This window comes from Eumetopias jubatus, unplaced genomic scaffold, assembly GCF_037043125.1.
Source record: "Eumetopias jubatus isolate StellerSeaLion01/CBP00866 unplaced genomic scaffold, mEumJub1_p1.0 scaffold_4, whole genome shotgun sequence".
Taxonomy (NCBI): Eukaryota; Metazoa; Chordata; class Mammalia; order Carnivora; family Otariidae; genus Eumetopias; species Eumetopias jubatus.
Window position 1 is genome coordinate 51,051,191 of NW_028274810.1, and position 21,964 is coordinate 51,073,154.

The 21,964-nt window shown below is 38.8% G+C and overlaps 1 protein-coding gene across 2 annotated transcripts; it reads left to right on the forward strand.

Annotated features, from left to right (window-relative positions):
- The first annotated feature begins 267 nt into the window (after positions 1–267).
- On the forward strand, positions 268–20,535 carry RPE65 (retinoid isomerohydrolase RPE65). 2 transcript variants are annotated; one of them, XM_028102562.2, is made up of 14 exons: positions 268–278; positions 1,620–1,702; positions 3,357–3,507; positions 5,383–5,490; positions 5,593–5,734; positions 8,245–8,392; positions 9,634–9,715; positions 9,942–10,074; positions 10,178–10,317; positions 11,250–11,379; positions 18,732–18,846; positions 18,927–19,021; positions 19,129–19,240; positions 20,384–20,535. In XM_028102562.2, exons 1-14 carry the CDS (start codon positions 268–270, stop codon positions 20,533–20,535), a joined length of 1,602 nt encoding a protein of 533 aa, XP_027958363.1. The 2 variants fall into 2 exon arrangements, with proteins under 2 accessions (XP_027958363.1, XP_087879096.1); XM_088022970.1 differs by lacking the exon at positions 5,383–5,490.
- The last annotated feature ends 1,429 nt before the right edge of the window (positions 20,536–21,964 follow it).

Here is a 21,964-nt window from a genome sequence, read left to right on the forward strand (position 1 = left end):
TCCACTTGTCATTCTCTCTGGGAAGGATTGAGGTCTCTGGAAAACAGCCAAAAAGCTGTTATGGGAACGGCAAGCCCAAATAATGCTGAAGCATCAGGAGGATCTGAGTGCTGAAAGCCACTTCTGTTCCCCTTCTCTCAGCTGAGGGGGTGGGAAAGCCCTAATTCCTTTCAGAGAGACTTAGAAAGCGTATAAAGCCCCTGGTTGAGGACTTGCTTCCTCATTCTGCACTTGGTGCCAGAACTCTCAATCCTCCACCGAGAGAAAATGTCCATCCAGTAAGTATCTCTGGGAGGTGTTTTTAAATGCCTTAGTGGGTCGATGGTAAATGGGCTATTTCAAGAGGTCCTGAAGAGGATTGATGGCCTGCTTATGGGAGGCCGCCTCAGGTCTTGAGGGGAGAGTTTCTTCCTATTTACATATTGAAGCAAATATCTAGAATTGGGGTGTAAATTACTGTGGGATTTTTGTGAATGGGCCTTGAAAACAGTTGTGAGCATGATGTTGTGATGAGGCTGGCCTAGGTTGCAGCCATTTCCTGGCTGTGTGATTTTGGAGTTAACCTTTCAGTCTACGATTTTCTAGATATCAAATGAGCATAAGAGCCATATTTTCCCCATTGTGGTACTGTGACATTTAAATGAGCTAAGAGCATACAAAATTCTCCTTATGGTGTGTGGCACATAGTAAGTGCTTAATGAAAGATAGCTCTCATAAATAAGGAGTCTGGTCAGTGTCCCCACTCTAAGAAGTTATAAAATGAAGCCAAAGTGAGGAGGTAAGAAATAAATAAAAATATGAAACCTGAATCTCCTAGTCAGCCTATTTTTAAAGAGAACCATAGCTCTTGGAGATTGGCGAAGAAATAGGATGATAGGAAGAGATGATGGTATAATATGGGTGAATAACAGAGTGAGTTACTGACCCAAAAAGCTGTCATCTCCCAACTCTTGGAGGGAGAGGGATAAGGAAAGAGAATCAATGATTCAGTGCACTTAGAGTAGCGACAGGACAGGATAATTCTGGGGGAAGACAAGTGATAGCAGCAGGATTAATGGATTTGTCATCAGAAATGTGGGAAGACTGCAGAGGGCAGAATTAAGTTCACTGTGACATTAAAAGAGGGAAATTGGAAGGGGAGACAAACCATGAGAGATGATGGACTCCAGGAAACAAACTGAGGGTTTTAGAGGGGAGGGGGGTGGGGGGATGGATGAGCCCAGTGATGGGTATTAAGGAGGGCACGTTTTGCATGGAGCACTGGGTGTTATACAAAAACAATCATGGATCACCACATCAAAAACTAATGATGTATTGTATGGTGACTAACATAACATAATAAAATAAATAAAATTTTAAAAAGAGAGAGAGAGAAAATAAATAAATAAAAGGGAGGTCATTTCCCCCGACATCAAAAGTAGAGCACTGACCCAGCACCCACCTGCCCCCACTAGGAAACCTGAGGACATTTCTGTCCCCTGCCCAAGCAAAGGCTAGACTGGCGGTGGTGCTCTGACATTGAACCAGAGAATGCTTTTTCTCCTGGAGCTCTGCCTCTGTCTTAGGGGACTTCTCTGAGTACCAACGTGGGCTTCTTCCCAATTATTCCACCTTTTCAGAGTTGAACATCCTGCTGGTGGTTACAAGAAACTGTTCGAAACTGTGGAGGAACTGTCCTCACCGCTCACAGCTCATGTTACAGGTTGGTCTCACCAGTCTTGAAAGCATCTTCTCTATTTTTGTCAAGATCCCTCTTCTCTGGCTTTTTATTCATTGGCATCTCTCAGTGGTGGTTCCCCCTGTGGGCTCCAGAAAGGGGAATCTGGAGGTGTGGGCCTTTTCTGCCAGAAACCCATTTCCTCTCATTTACCTTTTATTTCCCTAATGGAGAAACATGCTGTCTAAGTGGAATTCCTTAAGGACTGGGACTACATCTTTTGTCATCTTGAAACTGTCAGTGCCTAACTCAGTACCTGGCACATAGTCAGTTTCCTAGAAATGTCTGTTCCATTATATTCCAGTGTCTGGATAAGTGAGGACCAGGTGACAAGCGTCTGGAAATATTACAATAAAGGGTGGTAGGTTTCATGCCTGTTGTATTGCTTCTGGAATCAGACAGATGTGGTGATAATTGCAGCTAATTGCAGCTCCATTATTTTACTAGCTGGGAATCTTACAAGTTACTTAAACTTTCTGAGTTTCAGTTCCCTTACCTATCAAAAACCAAACTTTCCCTCATGGGGATATTGTGAAGATTGAGTAGGATAACTGAAAGATTCACCTAGTGTCCAAAATAAAGCAGCCACTAAGTGGTTGTTTATTATTACTATTGTTAGCATTATCCAAAGACATCACGTGACCCATACGTCATCCTTGCTTGGAATGGCAAGTCTCTTTCCTCCCATTTCCTCTTCTGTAAAATAAAAGGGAGAAGCTAAATGTTCTCTCTCAGCTAGATTCTGATGCTAACAATTCAGGTTCTAGCAATCAAATGTATGTTGTGTCATTAGTTAAGTCATGCCTTCTTAAAGGTTTTATCAGAATTATACATTCTTATGAAGCAGGCTGCTGAAATGGAACTGCAGGAAATAATCCATTTGTTTAAAAAAAATTTGTAAGGATTAAGCAAACACTGCACTTTCCAAAGGATACAAGGGCACAGACCTAACTGCTTAAACTGAAAGGCCTTATGGCTTTTGTTGTATACCCCTCATTTTGCAGATGAGGACACTGAGCCCCAGAGATGGCATGTGGCAAATCCTGAACCAGAATCCAGGTCTCTGACAGCCAGCCCTGTGCAATTTCTCCTTCAGGAGGTTAATCACCTGGACAGTAGCCCATAACCTCCAAGGAATAGGTTTTAAAAAGCCAGTATTCTTGTTGCCATTTAGATGGCTTCTTCTATAGAAACACCTTTTTTTTAGTGTTTTGATCCTTATTCCTAATCCACCTTTCCTACCCCTCACTCCATCAAAATACATCAAGAAATTTGAAATTCTTAAAAGTGAGATGGTAAAAAGGCAAATATGTTGGTGTCTGGGGAAATCTGTTAGGGGCGGAGCCCCATTGTCCTCCCATTTCCTCCAGAGTCCCTAGGTGCTTTTCCTTGTCTTTGTCCCACCAAACCCAGGCATTGCAACGTTTCCCACCACTTGGTCTCCTAGCGAAAGGGGAGTCAAGTCAGCAAGCATTTTGTAAGGGCCGCCCCGGGTGAGAGCTGGGAATGAAAATCACTATCAGCATTACAAAGAGGCTGCCCAACTGAGGGGCTAATATAATCACCACCCCTTGCTAGGGATGTGCCCAGCAAAGGGCAGGGGTAAGAAACAATGCTCTATGTCTCACCTTCATCACAGGCAGGATCCCCCTCTGGCTCACTGGCAGTCTCCTTCGATGTGGGCCAGGACTCTTTGAAGTTGGATCTGAACCATTTTACCACCTGTTTGATGGGCAAGCCCTCCTGCACAAGTTTGACTTTAAAGAAGGACATGTCACATATCATAGAAGGTAAAGAATGCCAGGTCCCACTCCTCCTGGGGGTGGGGCCTAGCTTAGCTCCTCCTCCTACATGTTTCTCAACCTCTTGAACCCAAGAGGCGACTTCTAGATTTGCTTCCTCTCAGAATCAACTGACCCAGGACATTTGCATAGATACCTGGGAGCTGTGCGATGATAAAGAAGAACCTAAGGACTAGGGCTTTCGGGCCCAACAGGCCAGCTTCAAATTCTACATCTACCAAACACCACTTGCCTAAATGGGCAACCTTTGGCAAGATGTTAATCTCTAATTCTTGGTTTTGTCATCTCTAAAATTCTACTTCAGGGGTCATTACAAGGATTAAATGAAGTACCTGGAAAGCATGCAGTAATAATAAGTTGCTATTATTATAGTTATTGTTATAATTATTAGACCACTGGTTCTCTTGACTCTTTTTTTTTTTTTTAATAATCAGAAAGGCCCCTGGGTAGGAGGGAGGGGTGGCACAGAGAGGGAAGGGCCAAATTATGTCATAATGATACAAGAAAGATGTTTCCTTTTTTCTTTTTTTATCACTATTCAAAATGTTTTTCCTTTTTTTAATTTTATTTTATTATGTTATGTTAGTCACCATACAGTAGATCATTAATTTTTGATGTAGTGTTCCATGATTCATTGTTTGCTTATAACACCCAGCGCTCCAATCAGTACATGCCCTCTTTAATACCCATCACCAGGCTAACCCATCCCCCCCACCCGCCTCCCCTCTAGAACCCTCAGTTAGTTTCTCAGAGTCCACAGTCTCATGGTTCATCTCCCCCTCTGATTCCCCTCCCTTCATTTTTCCCTTCTTACTTTCTTCTTTTTTTTTAACATAAAATGTATTATTAATAAGTTTTCTAAGAACAGAAGATTGTTGCAAAAAGGCCCCGAGGTCTAAGCCTTCAGTCCAAGTATCCATTAACACAACAATAAATTGCTTTTGCTTTAATAGTCAGACCCGTTAGAGGCTTTGTTGATCACCACAGGTATCAGGAATTCTGAAGAGACACCAAAAGGAAGAGCAAATGAAGGTTTGCTATAGTCAGGATAACTCAGACTGTAATAGAAGAGAAATAGATCAGGTCAAGCACAAATTTAGCTAAAGTCCGACGAAGCTTTCATATGCCCCCTAAAGACCTTGGTACTTTTTCCTCTTCTTGACTTTGTTTCTTCATTCATGAAATTTTAAACTTTATTATATGCATTGGAAGAAATGCAAAATCAGATTTTAATTGGCTTTCTACATGAGAAATCCTAGGCAACGTATGGGATATGGTTGCGGAGTTCTGTCTGTGCAAGATACTGGATTCAAGAACACCTACTTTTAAAACTAGCAAAATAAATTTTTAAATCGAAGAAAAAAACCAAGAGTGACATAAGGGAGATTGAAAGGAATGTAATTCGGCACACCATGTTCTGTATTTCTCCATTCAGTGTTAGGTTGATATGTTACAGGCTACAGGAAGTCAGAGGTCCTATGTGAACCACCCATGGAGGCTGCATAGTGTGATATGGAGAAATGCACCTTTCCTGGCCCTGGCCAACTTGAGTTCTAATCCAGCTCCATCACATATGTCAATGGCTTAACTTCTCTGCTGGACATGACAAGTCCAAGCCATGAGCTTCAATTTCCTCATCTGTCATTGTGAGGTTTATAAGACATAAACTTAAGCTCATAGCACGTTGTCTCTTTCTCTCTTAGTCACTCTGAGAAAGTGACCTGACAATACTCCTCATTCTTCATGTTGTGGATTTATGGTTCCAACTTGTTAAGGACACACGGAATGACCATTCTCAGCTCCATATGGACCACACTGATTGCCCGTGCCTATGACCCTTTCCCATGTCTCCGTGTCCTTCAGGTTCATCCGCACTGATGCTTACGTCCGGGCAATGACTGAGAAAAGAATCGTCATAACGGAATTTGGCACCTGTGCTTTCCCAGATCCCTGCAAGAATATATTTTCCAGGTTACTGAAACTTGACTGCATGTTATTAAAGACATTTTATATTAGCCCTTTTCTCTCACGGCTTGAAAGTTACTGGACTGAAAAATCCATTTGCTTCTGCAGGTTTTTTTCTTACTTTCGAGGAGTGGAGGTCACTGACAATGCCCTTGTTAACGTCTACCCAGTAGGGGAAGATTACTATGCTTGCACAGAGACCAACTTCATTACAAAGATTAATCCCGAGACCTTGGAGACAATTAAGCAGGTAGGACACAATGCTCAGGCAGCATTGCTCGAGAAGTTAGAATGTGCAGTTTAGAATTAACTGCAATTTGGGGGAAAGAACATGAGAGCCAGATAGATTTTCACCTCCTTGCTTTGTCATCAACAATTAGCTATGTGACACAGGGCAAACTTTTGTTTCTTCCTCTATGAAATTTTAAACACTTATTATATGGGTTGGAGGAAAACCTTATAAAATGCCTAACATATGTGTTCATTCATTTGTGACACAAACTGAGTCCCTGCCATGTATCAGAATTTATACTAGGTGCAAAGGATCTATCAATAGGTAAAGACAACCTGGGTAAGACAAAAACTTGGAATAAGTTGTTTAGCTAATGGGAAGCTACTGGCAGTTTTTGCTTGGAGAAATGGTGTAAGCAGAGCTGTGCTTTAGGATACTTAATCTGGAAGCCATGCATAAACTATATGGGAGAACACAAGAGATAAGGGATAGCTAGGAGACAAGTTAGGTGGAATTTAAGAACCAGAACTAGAAATTCAGTGTAGTAGAAATAGAAAGGAAAAATAGTCCCAACCCTAGGTCTCAATGTCACTAGCTAATTTATAATTCTCAGCAGACTATTTACTAAGGCTTAACATATCCTCTTCAATAACTCTTTCTTGTTTTTGATGTATGTCTGTAATTGTATAAGGGTATGTGTTAGATAATTTGGAGAAGAACTGAAACTGAATTCTAAACCATTCATTTAACTCTGATGAGTGAATCTGTACTCAAATTGCTATGGTACTATAACTGCAAATGTAAAGTTCATGTACGGCTCACGGCTCGAAGATAGCCTTTATTAGGGGGTCAAGTTTCATTGTATCAGTGTGCCTTGACTTCATATAAAAATATAGTTTCAAAACTTGATTTTTTTTATTACTATTATTAAAATAGCCTCCTAATCAGTGCCTTTGCCTCCAGCCTGATTCTCTTAAATACAACGTCCCTAATTCAGTAGAAGCAATTTTTCTAAAATACAAGTATAAATGTGTTACTCTATCTGAGGCACCCACATTTCCCAAGATAAAGTCCAAACAGGACATTGTGGCTGACTGGTTCTTATTTCTCCTCCTCCGTGCATGCCTTTCACAGATTACAGACTCGTAATCCCCAAACAGCACCTACTATTTCACAATTCAATGCTTGTACGTTAGGGTTCCCACTCCCTGAAACACCTGTCATCCTTCTCCACCTGGCTAACTTTTACTTGTCTTTCAAGCATTAGTTGGAGTCATTGCCCTTGGGAAGCCTGGTCTAATCTCCCAGTCTGGGTTAGATGACCCTTCTCTACAGATACCATTTTGCATTTACCAGCAATGCACTATATTATATACCAGCTTATTGGTCTAACAGTACTATAAAATAGAACTTTCTACAATGATGGCAGTGTTCTCTATGTGCATTCTCCAAGTGCTACTGAGTACCTGAAATGTGGCTAATGTGACTGAGGAACTAAATTTAAAATTTTATCTAATCAAAATCAATCCACATTAAATTACATGTGGCTACCATTTTGGGCAGCACAAATCTAGAGTGAATTCTTGACCCTGGTATAGTAATAATAGAAGTTCAATGAGTACTTGATGAATGATCGAACGAATGAATGTCTTACTTGTTATTTAAATAAGAATACTAAAAACTCCCTTTAAAACATATTCTCCTAATCAAATAGAAAGAATTTTGGTTAAATATATACCTCATCAATTATTCATTCAATAAATCTGTACTGAGCAAGTCATGGTAGAAATTCTAGTGCTGATTTTGCCAGTGTGTGGCTCTGTATCCTTGAAAAAAATCACTTGACCTCTCTTAGACCTCAATTTCTCTTTCTGTACACAGAGAGATTTATGCTAGATTTGTGATTCTGAATTTCTTATGAGACTCCAAATTGAATTAAAGCGCTAAATCTTTTCTCCAAAACATTTGCATTTAATTCCAGGAGATTCATGGTTCTCCTGAAGTCTATTTAGGTTGACTCTGTACTAAATAGAATTCTAGGGTTTCTTTCAGTTCCAAATTTATACTCTGTGCAAGCCACTGGATTTGGTATTTAGGTTATACTATACAAAATGGCCATTTTTGTAAAATAAAAATTATTGTATATCTCAGCAATTTCACACAATTCATCTAATACAATAGGGGAGATATAAAGAAATCCCAGGAATCACATTATCAGTTTGAGAACAATCTGCATGTGCAAAAGGAAAGTAACTAACCAGAACCGTGTATGGTATACACTGAAGAACACAGTCAAGAATCTCCAAGATTTCAGAGGTTTGGGGCTCAGCATGAGGGTCAGAGGAAAGCTGTGCACTGAAAATAGGAACTCAGGCAGACTTGAAATAGGGTAGAACCCAGAAAGATGGAAGAAAGAGAAAATGCATTTTGGGTGAGGATGCAAGTGGTAGCAGTAAGGTCAGACCTAGAGACCACAGGGTAAAACAGCGTTTCTCTTTACACGGATGACATCTGTTCTCCTTCCATAGGTTGATCTTTGCAACTATGTCTCTGTCAATGGAGCCACTGCTCACCCCCATATTGAAAGTGATGGAACTGTTTACAACATTGGTAATTGCTTTGGGAAAAATTTTTCAATTGCCTACAATATTGTAAAGATCCCTCCACTACAAGCAGGTCAGTTTACCAATTTGACTCTTCTTAAAACAAGTATCTATATTGTGAGAAAGTTCCTGGAAATGGGATTACCAGATCAGAATATCAGGATCACATTATAGATGCACAGTTAAATTACTTTCCGATTGCTCTACCAGGGACCAATGCCCAGAAGCACGGTAGCAGAAAATGACGACTTGAAAATATAGAAAGCAAGTGGCCAAATCATATTCTACAATGTTTCAAAAATGTAGTGTATATGAGTATTTGCTCATATAAGAGTTAGATTCAAATTCAGGAAATACTTATTGAGCCCTTAGTCATGTTCCAGGCAAAATTAAATTTTTAAACAAACATATGCATATGCATCATAGCACACACACATACATGAGAGGGTACTACGTATTCTGTGTTTTTAATTCCCAAAGCCACAAACAAATCTATTAACTCATATTAATATTATAGAGAAATAATATTAAAACAGAAAAGAGAGTACTCTTTAGAATTCTCCATTCATCCTCCATTCACTGCCAGAAGTTTGATAACCATCTTGGCGACAGAATTATTTGAATATATATAGATTGAATATATATATATATATATATATATTTGAATATATATATATATTTGAATATATAGTTTAGTATTGCATAGCATGGATCTCAAGGTGTAGTCCCTAGACAGGCAGCATCACTTGGGGAAGCCGCTAGAAATCCAGAGCCCCACCAGTGGTTGACTGAAGGAGGAATTCTGGGTGTGGGCCCACGATTACTCTTTTAAGACGCTCTTTATGTGATTCTGATGCACACTAAGGTTTGAAGACCACTAACATAGTAGGAAACAAACTTTACTGTGCTTAAGAATTACTGTACAGAACTAATGAGACAAACCCACATATACTTTACAGGTAACTTAAGGGATTACAAAAGGCATTTTCATCACACTACATTTTTGCCTTACTCACTGACTTAGCACCTACCACCTCCAGTTGTTAAGATGGGACCCCACGGTCCTCTGCCTGCCACAACATTGAGCACACGTTTCCAAATCTGCTGCTGTTTGGATTTTCCTGGGTGACTGTAGCTCCACGTGAAATTTCCCTAAGAAATGCCAATGACTGAGGAAAGGAAAATAAGCCCTAAAAAAAAAAAATCAAGATCTGAAAATGTATTTCTTTACTTGCATAAGCTGTTCTAAATGCTTTGTATTAAAAGAGGAAAAAAAAGGCTTTTCCAAAGCCTTTTAAAACCGCTTTATTTCAGACAAGGAAGATCCAATAAGCAAGTCAGAGGTCGTTGTACAATTCCCCTGCAGTGACCGATTCAAGCCATCTTACGTCCATAGGTAACTTGAAGGCCTGCTATGAATCTTCAGGAAAACTCAAGTTTAAAGATCTGCTTTGCCTACCTTTGATACCAATCCTGATCACGACATTTTCTTGCAGAAACCTAAATTTAAATGTAATTAATCTCATGTAGGCACTGTTGATTCATACCTCATGTGCACATATTTCTTTGTGGTTTGAGAATCGGCCCTTCCCATTCACAAGTCTATTTGTGCTTCTAAACAGTTTTGGTTTGACTCCCAACTATATTGTTTTTGTGGAGACGCCAGTCAAAATTAACCTATTCAAGTTCCTTTCTTCATGGAGTCTTTGGGGAGCCAACTACATGGATTGTTTTGAGTCCAATGAAACCATGGGGGTAAGTTGTGCATCTGTCAAGTTTATGATTCCAAAGAAGATGTTTCATAATGTATAATGTTTTCCTTTTTAAATGCATCAACATATTCTCCTCACTTTTCAAGGTTTGGCTTCATATCGCTGACAAAAAAAGAAGAAAGTATCTCAATAATAAATACAGGACCTCTTCTTTTAATCTCTTCCATCACATCAATACTTATGAAGACAATGAGTTTCTGATTGTGGATCTCTGTTGCTGGAAAGGGTAAGAAAGGACACTGGATAATGTTACATCTCCCAGTCATGCCTAGAAATTAGGGGCCATTTTCAGAGATGCTTCTCTCAATATTTAATATGAATTACAGCTAAAAAAAAAGCAAGAAGTGTGCTTAAGTCACAGAATATAATTGAAAAAGCAGTAGGGAGGCTAGGTAATCAGAAGCAATCATAAACTGAACATCAAACCCTGGTTAATTATTGAAAACTGATCAGGTCTATGAACCTGATCTGAAAATAAAAGGTGCTATGCCCTGATAAGTAAATTTAAACTTAACCTCACTGCAACTTGACAAGTTCCCCTGTGGGGCCTTGAACTCCACCCACTCTGGGTTTGGAAGAATGAGGCACGCTTTCTTGAGAATACCAAGTCACTTAAAAAGATAGTAGCCCATAAAGACACAGGATGATGATGGAGAAACAGAACAGAAAGTATCAAAAGCTGCTCTTATGTAAACATACTGGTGAGGCAAGTTTCTTTGTTTTGTTTGTTTGTTTTTCGTGCAGCATGGACAGGAGGAAATGGCTCTAATATACTTGGGTCATTAGCAGTTTCTGGGTTGGAGAATAAAAAAACAGGCAGGTTGGAGCGCCTGGGTGGCACAGTCGGTTAAGTGTCCGACTCTAGGTTTCAGCTCAGGTCCTGATCTCAGGGTTGGTGGAAGCGAGCCTGACCTCAGCTCTACGCTCAGCACAGAGTCTCCTTAAGACTCTCTCCCCCTCTGCCCTTCCCCCCTACCCCTACCCCCTACACCGTGCTTGCTTGCCTGTTCTCTCTCTAAAATAAATAAATAAATCTTAAAAAAAAAAAAAAAAGGCTATACAGAATAGGCAGGCAGTTGTTCTTTTAAAAGGCATGGATCATCTCTCTGAAATTATTTGCAATTGTCTGTGCTCATGTCTGACTTCTTACTTTTGCAGATTTGAATTTGTTTATAATTACTTATATTTAGCCAATTTACGTGAGAACTGGGAAGAGGTGAAAAAAAATGCCAGAAAAGCTCCCCAGCCTGAAGTGAGGAGATACGTGCTTCCTCTGAATATTGACAAGGTAACTGCCCTCTACACAGATTTCAGATATATCCAGATTTGTTCTCCTGCCTTATGTTTATACATAAAATCTTGAAATTTCAAAGCTGGAAGGAACTTTAAAAATACACTAATTCAACTCCCCTCAAGAAACTAGAGCTCAAAAGAGTGATATGACTTAGCAAAAGCCAACTGCAGCAGAGCCAAAATGAAAACCAGGTTTTGATGCGCTGTTCTTTCATTTGCAAAATCCTTTCAAAATATATTTTCTCAGTGAATAGTGCAGACCACTGATTCCTAGGATCCTCTGTCAATAATATAAATAATTTAATTTAAATAATTTGAAATTCTAAAGAAATGAAGCATTAAAAAGTACCCCTTTAGGGAAATCAGCCCATTATTTTGGTTTTCTGCAAACCTTCTAAAAATGTCAATAGAGGACAAACATCATTAATAGCCTTTGGCAGTCATCTTTTTATTTCTACTTTTTCTTCTTTGTATTCAGTGGCTGTCTTTTTAGAATATTAGATTAACATCAAGAAGTTTTTGTGTAATAGAATGCCAGTCAAAATCAAGACAAATAGAATTTTCACAATAGATACATGAGCATACACTGTCATTTATGTTTATATGAGATATATACACAAAAGTGGGTAAGGCAGCTACACGGCATATAAAACATTGTACTCAAAACCAGATCAAATATAGTGGAAAATAAACCCAATTTAGAACCAGACACTACTGCTCTTAAGCAAGTATGTAAGCTCTATGAAGGATAAGAAAGGAGGAGGAAGTTGAGGTGGGGCATTAGGTAGTTAGGTAAATGAGCTTCTACAAAGGCAGGGAGGTTTAAAGGGGCAAAACTGAATATAAAAAAAAATATAAAGTAGTTGGTGGAGCTGGTACATTAGGAGCAGATGAGAGATGGGCATTGGGCAGAGGGACTGGAAAGAAGGTTGGAATGACATTGTATGGGGCTTTAAGCACTCTAACTTTGCCCTTGGGAAACATATCTCTGGTACTTAGCTGAGTGCCCACAAAAATAACAAATGAATGAGTCCAATGATTTTAGTAAACTCTTATTTTACTAGTAATGAGAAAATCACAATCATCTTTAAATTAAGGAAGGAAGATCATTTAATTTCAATACCCCTTACCTCACTCTCTTCACATCCAAAAAGAGGAAAAAGGAAAGATTTTCATAAATGTGTAGTCATCACTGCCTGAAGAAAGACCACCCAATTATGAAATAGAGAACTTCAGTGATGAAAAAATGTCTAATGTCACCATAGACCCTGCTTTCACTCTCTCCCAATAGTTATGAATTAACCACTGTAACATGGCATCATACCAGTTCTTTCAGTGCGTACATCAATAGGATACGCTCTTGTTCTGGAACTCATTACCTAGTGTAGTAGGAAGAAGGAAGGTGACTTGGTAATGATAACACATGTTGGCAAGAGATAAGTAGTGGGAGGGAGGAATAAATTGCTTTGGCTATTCAGAGAATGGAACAGTCAGTCACACTTGAGAGATTCATGGAACACAGTCATTTGCAATATTCTGGCAGAAGAAATTGAAGCAGATCAACTTAAGACAGAAGGAAGAGTTTGAAAAAAGACAGAAGTGGGGAGGGGCAGAAGAGCAGAGGGAACTGACTGCAATCCAATTTGTTAGAACATAAGCATAAGTAGTGGAATAAATGGGGGGGGTAAAAAAAAGCTTAAAAATCAGACTTGTACTCTTCAAAAGCTTTAAGGCCAGGCCAAGAGGTTGTACTTTATTTGGCAGTGAAGGTTTCTGAACAGAAGAAAACCACGTTCAGAGCTGGTGGACTGCGTACCAAGTGGACTGACTTTCATGGTTTTCTCTTCTACTAAATGTCTGGTTTCCCCAAGCAAGTCACTCAATCACTCTAAGTTCAGTTGCCAGCTCTGAAACCTAACTAAATTGGACTAAGTAATGACTAGAATCATTTGCAGCTTCCAATAACGTGATTTTCTAAAATAAGTCTGTGTTGTGCATAAGTGATACTGGAAGTGTACAAAAGACAGAGATAGGACCCTGGTATAGAAGACAATTAAAATCACTCAGGTGAGAGAAAAATGTAGTGGTACTAGGAACAGGCAAACACAAAAATAAGAGTTCCTATAGGTAGAATTAAAAGGGTCTTGCGTTTGATTGGATGGCAGGATGAATTAAATCTTAGACATGCAAAATATCATAGAGATCCTGTAAGCCTATGTGTCTAGAGTGATACCTTTGGAAATAGGGAGTATAATGGGCAGAGCAGCTGTGGAGAAAAACATGAATTGCAGAACTATGAGGAAGGGGAGGATAATGGGTAAGGAGGTTGACTTCAAGTCATATACAGCCAGGCTTGAGTTTCAGCTCTGCCACGCCACTTACTAACTGGGTGATTTAACCTTAAATTTTCTTCTATCTATGAAGAGAAACATTTAACCTTCTTAAATTTCCTTTTCCTTATCTGTATCCATCTTACAGGGTTGTTGTGGCTGATACACGAGCTGATATATGTTAATTATTAAATACAGTCCTTGACACAAAGGAAATATTAAATAAATATCCCCTATCGTCATCAACAACAACAAAATCAGTACCAAAACATCTTCATGAAAGATGTCACATAGGCTTTCATATGTCAGTGAAGGACATGGTGAGGCCAATCAGGGTCAATAGTTAACTGATGTTGAAATGATGATCAAACATATGAGAATAGATAGATGAGACTGCTAGCAGGGAAAAGTCATACTTTAGAATAAGTTTTCTAAAAAAGAAAAAAAAAACATACACGGTTGCTTATTTTGAAAATGAAGAATTTGATAGCCCAGAAAATGCTAAGAGAAGAAAAGATGGCCAGGCACAGAAGTTTGGGAGGTCTCATGTACAGAAAATACAAAAAAGAGGAACCAGAAAGAGAGAGAGAGAAAAAGTCACCAAAGAGCCCTAGCTAGAGCTAAGAGAGGACAATCCCACATCAGATAGGGCAAGAGGATTTTATCAGTGCCCACTGTGCTATGGGCAAGTTAAAAAGGATGAAGACTAAAAGCCAAACACCAAATTTGGTGATCTCCAAGGGATGAGGGTGAGGGAGGCAGAAACCAGGATTCAAGGCACTGAAGGTGAGCAACTGGGAGGATAGGGGAGCAGTTATTGTTAAGTCCACACTTTGAAAAATTTGGCAGTGAAGGGAAAAATCGGTCATCAATTAGGAGAGGTAGGACTAAGGAGGGAAAAGGGTCTAAGATAAGTGAAGTTGCCAGTTTACTAATCAAGATAATGGTAATATCTTTAAAATATATCTTTATGTTTTTTTGAATAAGCTGTGCATTTAAATGGTCAAAAATCAAAATGACATGCAAAGTGGGAAATCTCACATCTCACTCCACCCTCCTCCTGTATCTAGTCCATACCATCCCCGTTCACTTCCTATGTGAAACTTTTCATGTCTTTCCTTTTCTTTGGTTTGTTTATGCAAATATAAGAAAATATATATATAATTATTTCCCATTCTCATACACAAAAAGTAACTTTCTATATCCACTGTTTTGTGCCCTGCTTTCTTCATTTAACAATATATAGGCTAAAGATCTTGCTGTTTTCAACTGCACAGTATTCTTTCTGTGAACATACCCAAGTCCCTCACTGCTGCACAACAGAATTGTTTCCAATCTGGCTATTACCGATAATGTAATAAGGAATAACTTTCTATGTATGTCATTTCATACATGCACAGATATATGAATAGATTAGATCCTCAGAAATGAGATTTTGGGTTAAAGGAAAAATGCATCTGTTGAAAAAAAGGGGGGTGGGGAGTTCAAATGAGGAGCTAGTTTGTTGGGGAAAGCAAAAGTAATGTTACAGATTTCTTACATAAAAAATGTAATTTAGTAATAGAAAAAATAAGATAGCATGAAGATAATCAATTTAAACGTACAAGTATATAAATAATATGTCTGACATAGGCATTTGATCTCTTCTTCTCCAAAACACCACAAAGTGCCTTGAGGCTCCATTTCACAAAATGTCATAAAATTCTCATGGTTTCTGTATTTGCTCCTTACCTCCTATCCCTTGCCTATCCTAAGAATCTTCTACTATTCCCTCTTAATTCACGATACACCCCCAGAAAAATCCCCTCTATCCTCTTCTCAGAATGTTCCTTTCACCTTCTATTATTTAAACCAAAACCTGGGGGCAGCTGGATGGCTCAGTCAGTTAAGCATCTGCCTTCGGCTCAGGTCATGATCCCAGGGTCCTGGGATGGAGCCCAAAGTCAGACTCCAAGCTCAGCGGGGAGCCTGCTTCTCCCTCTCCCCTCTGCTTGTGCTATCTCTCTCTCGCTATCTCTCTCAAATAAATAAATAAAATCTTTAAAAAACAAAAACCTGGCTCCCTCCTGAGGACACTGATCTCTCCAGTCTCTTCCTACAGCCCTTAGGCCATCTGACCTGGGGTTGGGGTAGGTGTTCTCTTTGTTCCACTTCTCTGTTTCCAGATTCATTGTTCCTCCTATCCACTCTTAAAATATTCCAATTCTAATCTCATTTCAGCTAATTATATAGCTAAGTGGTACATACATATATACACCCCTCATTACTATTGTTGTCTATGAACCACCACTCACTCACTTCCCCTCCTGGCTCAATGTCACACTCCCCAGGATCTACTGACTCTTGGTCATTTCCATATACACATCATAGGTGATTCTTCCAACAACCTGGCCTCTCAGTTCCTTGACCTCTTCCACTGATCTTGTCTTCCATTCTACGTCAGCCACTCACTCCCCATAGTCCCAAAAATACACTTGACCCTGCCATTACCTATGACTGTGCTTCTTCCATAATCTTAGTTTCATGCATGATATGCTCTGACTACCACCTCCTATCTTTCAAGATCACTTGCCCTATTGCAGCTCCCACCAGAAACCTCCAATGCACTGAACCTACTGCCTTCTCACCATACCTCACTCCCCTGAGAACTTACTTTTCCTCATTACTTAACTAAAATTCCATCATCAACAATTTTAATCTTATATAGATCCTTACTTCTCTTGCCTCTTTCTTACTTTATTGAACTCATTTGTCAAAACTACAACCCCCCCCCCAGTTAAATTCAACTCTCCACCCACTCTACACTAGTATCTCTCTAAGGATGAAATTAAGTGCTGAAAACACACAATCATGTTAATTGGTTCATTTTTAAATACCTGACCACAAATCTCACTGCTACATTTCTCAACTTCATTTACTCTCCCACTTTGCTAGTTAAGTATTTCACACCCTCCTCTCTTCAAACTTCTAACACCTCCCACCTCCACACTCATACTCAGCTGATGGCTCTGCTTCCTATTTTATTGAAACAAATGAAAGAAATCAAAAAAGAACGTTAGACTCCTGCCACCACATCTACCCACCCACCAGCATCTGGACTTGTACTGAATTATTTATCATCCCACCCAGACCTAGTCCTTCCCATTTTCCCTTCCTTACCCACTCAAGGACATCCCTCAAGTGATTCTCTCCCCTCTCCTTTATCACTACTTTCCCTTCTTTTTCACTGGGTCACTCATATCATGCTATTATTTTGCCCTCTTACAAAATCCTTCTCTTGACTCTTCTTGCCCCCGTGAGCTATCCTCAGTCTTTTTTTTTTACAGACCCCTTAATGTTGGAGGGCACCCGAACTCAGCCCTTCATTCTATCTTCTGTTTGTACATTCACTCCCTTTGTAAAGACTCATGCTTTAAAGCAGCCTACATTTACATTTTCAACTTACCTTTCAATTCAAGGTTTATATGTGCTACTGCCAATTCCATGTCTCCATCTGGATGTCCAACAGACCTCTTATGCTTAATAAGATGAAATCTAAATTTCTTCTCTCCGTCTACCAAAATAATTTACCCCACCTGCACAGTCCCCATCTTTGTTGCCACAGCTCCAACCTTTAATTCTCAGGCCAAATACCTCGGAGTCATCCTTGACTTCTGTCTTAATTTCATGCCTCTTCCCTACCCCATAGCCTGTCTATCAGGAAAACCTCATGGCTCTGCCTTCCACTTCTAACTGACTCCAGTGCTACTAGCCTAGTCTGGATTTCTCTTTTCTTTTGACTGGACAAACTGGTGTCCCCAATTCCACTCTTGCATCCCCCTTACTCCCAAGGGTAGTCTCAAGAGAACGGCCAGAGCAATTCTTTTAAATATTACAGCATGTCAATCCTCTGCCCCAAATCATTCTGTGGCTTCCCATCTCTCACTCTGAGTCAAAGACCAAGTCCTCAAAACGACCTATAAAGCTGCACACAATCTCTTCTCTGCCCTCCTCTCTTCCTCTTCCCCAGGCTCAGTCAGTTGCAGCCACACTGGTCTCTTTAATGTTCATCAAGTACACTTGTCATCCTCCTACCTCAGGCCTTTGCACTGTTTTCTTTGCTTAAATGTTCTTCCCTGGGCATCTGTGCTGTTGATTTCTTCATCTCCTACAAGTTTTGTCCCAAATATCACCTTTTCAAGGAGGCCCACCCTGACCACCTATTAAAATTATTACTCACCTACACTTCACACTTTTGATCCTCCTAACTCTGCTGTATTTTTTTCTCCCTGTACTCATGATATGCTATATACTTTATTAATTATATTTATTGTTTATGTCCCCAAACTAGAATGCAAGCTTCATGAGGACAGGAACCCTATTCTCTGAATTATCCCAAATGTCTAGAATAGAGTCGAGCACAAAACGTGTACTCAAGTATTTGATACAGGTATTAAAAAATATATGTGTTCTTAGAAAGAGCTCATGACCAGGCGGGGTAAGGGGGTGACAAGAGATCTTAGACAACATCCGATCCAGTAGTTTTCCTATATATTTTTTTCTATTTGACAACAGAACTGTATGATTTTTTTCAAGCAAAATCAAAATATATCCTAACTGTAAAGCAGATAAACACTATAAATGAATCCATAGAGTTTGAAGTCTTTTGCTGTTCTACTTAAAAAAACCCAAACACACAAACAACAACAACAACAAAAAATTTTTTTTCCTCAGAGGCCCTTCCTCAGAGCCCTAAATTTTCTTTGAGGACTATCTCATTGTAGAGATGTGAAGGCCTAGAGGGCCTAGAGGTTACATGACTTTCCCAGTGGTACACAGCCAGTAACTAACACAGGCACAGGCAACTTTCCCAATTATGTTACTGGGCTTACGTTTCTATAGCTTTCTGCACTGCTTCTTCCTACACATTGATAGAAGAAACAAAGAATGCAGGGGACAAAACTCAGGAAGACTGCATTTATGGCTGCTTGAGTTTTCCCTCCTTCTCACTGAGGTGTCTGTTATCCGTTTTCCTTAGGCTGACACAGGCAAGAACTTAGTCACCCTCCCCAACACAACTGCCACTGCAATTCTGTGCAGTGACGAGACCATCTGGCTGGAGCCTGAGGTTCTCTTTTCAGGGCCTCGCCAAGGTGAGATGATTTAGAGAGGGAACAAACTGTTCCATTCAGAGATTAAGTGGGTTTTCCTAAGCATGTCCTCTATTTTGCAGCATTCGAGTTTCCTCAAATCAATTATCAGAAGTATGGCGGGAAACCTTACACGTACGCCTATGGACTTGGCTTGAATCACTTTGTTCCAGACAGGGTAATTAATCCATCTTACCTAATCCTAGAAAAGTAGTTTGAGTCATATACTAGTCAAGTGAAGCACATCGACTGATTAATTGATTGATTTTTCTTTCTCACAAGCAGCTCTGTAAGCTGAATGTTAAAACTAAAGAAACATGGGTATGGCAAGAGCCTGATTCATATCCATCAGAACCCATCTTTGTTTCTCACCCAGATGCCTTGGAGGAAGATGATGGTAATGAAAGCAATGGATGTGTCTGAACACTTTCTTTTTATTGGAGTTCTATATGCTAGTGCCTTAGGAGTCACAGTGATTACTCCCTAATGTTCAGATATGATCCTTAATACTACTGAATTTAATGCAGCATGGAAGAATTTAAACTTATTAGAAAATAAGTTTCATCTTGTGGCCAATCTCATTGATTACTCATGGAAAAATGTTGAAGTACCATCTGGTGTCATATGGAACATCAATGTCTGCTCTAGATGAAAGAGGGAAGGATGAAGAAAGAACAGCATGAATTCTAGGTTTTTACCTTCCCTGACCTAGATAAATTTCTGAAAAAGGATAAAGTTCGAAGGAGAAAAACTGAGTATTCTATCAGATCAAAGAGAATGAGAATGAGGCTTTGTGTCTCTGCTTTGGGTTTCTTCTTTTAGTAAGCTGGAGCTACAGCCTATAACACAGTGACTCAATGACAAAACATTAGTCTTTGTTAACTATTGATTAGCTGGGACAGGAAGGTAGGTTACACTCTCTGGGATTAAAATATGGAAAACCACAGAGAAATGAGTATAATGAAGAATTATGGAGCCATTTCATGCTGAACAATTTTACATATACAGCCCATCCAGACAAAACTGCAAAAGGTTTGCTCTCACTTTGTTGGAAGGAAGTAAGCTTCTAGCTAGGTCTTGGAGAGTACAGAAATAATATACCTTATTGTTTTCAAAGTCTTTTAATATATATAAATCTCATGTGATTGTCACAACTCCTTTTTTTTTTTGCAGTAGGTTATGTTAAATCTTATGTTACAGACAAGAGCACAGATCATTCATCAATAAGAATTTAATGAACACCTACTATGTCCTAGTAATTGTAGTAGCTATTGAGATACAACAGTGGACAAGACAGATATGGTCACTCCCTTCCTGGAGCTTATAGTCTAGGGAACATAAAGAGTTTGAAAGATCCCTTCAGGGTGATGACACAGCCAGATGGTGGAAGAGTCAGAACAAGATTCCAAGTCATATGGTTTTCTTTATTTGTCAATATAATACCTCCTATATTTTTTCAGTGACATTTAATCTATGGTCCTGGGCTTTTTTTTTTTTTTTCTTTTAATCTAACATTGCCTTACTTACTTTTGATTAACAGGTGTAGTTCTGAGTGTGGTGGTGAGCCCTGGGGCAGGACAAAAGCCTGCGTATCTTCTGATTCTGAATGCCAAGGACTTGAGTGAAGTTGCCAGGGCTGAAGTGGAGATTAACATCCCTGTTACCTTTCATGGACTGTTCAAAAAATCCTGAGCACATTCTATCTAGCACATTATATTTCTATTGACAAAACCAAGAAAAACAGTCAGGTCTGCAATCAAATTCTGTTCAATTTTAGCCTGCTGTATTACATGGTTTTAACTTGCAGATGCACACAATTTTGCAATATTTTACAGAAAGCACAGAGTTGAGCAAGCAATTACTTTAAAAAAAAAGCAGCATATATTTAGATAATCATACTTTCTCTGTGAGACAGGCAGACCATAACTAAAAACTCTTTATATATTTAGCAATCAAATAGAAAATGAATGTGGATTTATTAAGGTTTTTTGTTCCTATTGTAAAAGTATATTTTAGGTACCCATCTTCTGCAGTTATTTTTTAACATTTAAAAGCCAAAGTTCTCTACACCTGATTTGTATGTGGCTTCGTTGAGGCAAGGCAGTATCATACAAAAAGGCTTAATTACTAAATGTCAGACCAAACTTTTTCACAAACCAAGGACTATCATCTAAGAGTAATCCTAGTAATAAGTACGTGTGTATGTATATTACTGTTCCAAGATTCTCAAGCTTTATGAACTTTAACATTTCCATTTAATATAGGCAATTACTGATTGTTTCTGATTTTACAATAAGAAAGCCTATCTCTAATTGACTGACAGCTCTAACCAAATAACATCACAGAGACTAAGTTATCTATTAAAAGCTCATATAACATCAAAGCAATTACATATAGTAGTGACTATAATTTTTGAAATACTTACAAATATAATTTCTACTTAAAATCAGAGTATAAGATAATGTCAGGAGGTTATACTATGTTGCCTCATGTTTAATTATATTTAAGCACTGTGCAATCAGCTGACCTAAGCAAAAGACAAAGAGAGAGAAAAAGAGATAATATTAAAATTAACATTCAGATATTAATACATTTAAGTACTTTTACTTTTAAAATTATTCTCTTATTGCTACATGTTGCAGAAAATGGAGATTGACAAAAATTATATTATATATCTTAATCCTGGTGTGTATTTTATGCTAAGAAGTTTTACATATCATTGTACTTAAGATAATCAGCATTGTGTTTGACTAAGTAAAAATAGCTTGAAGGAACAGACTGACTAGGGTACTTGATGCATCCTTTTGATTTCTTTATTTAGATAAAATGCAAACTCATTTTTAAAATTATAAATACTCATTGAAACATACTTCTCAAAGAAAATTTAAAATTACAGAAAAGTAGAAATTATAACGTAAAATCATACAGAGCTCATCTAAGCTCAACTACTATTAAGATTGGGTACTATTCTTTTCCAACTTTTTCCCTCCTTTGGATTTTAATGTAATCATTCTTTCATTGTGGCTAGTTCCTAGCTAAACATAGAAATTTCACAAAAGAAAAGAAGATGCCAGAGAATAACATGGCATGTGTGACTGTAGATAAACATCAGCCTGTTAAT

Coding starts and splice junctions, on each gene's coding strand:
- RPE65 (XM_028102562.2), top strand. Junction 10,318..11,249: donor GATCTCTGTTGCTGGAAAGG/GTAAGAAAGGAC, acceptor TTACTTTTGCAG/ATTTGAATTTGTTTATAATT. Junction 18,847..18,926: donor CTTTTCAGGGCCTCGCCAAG/GTGAGATGATTT, acceptor TCTATTTTGCAG/CATTCGAGTTTCCTCAAATC.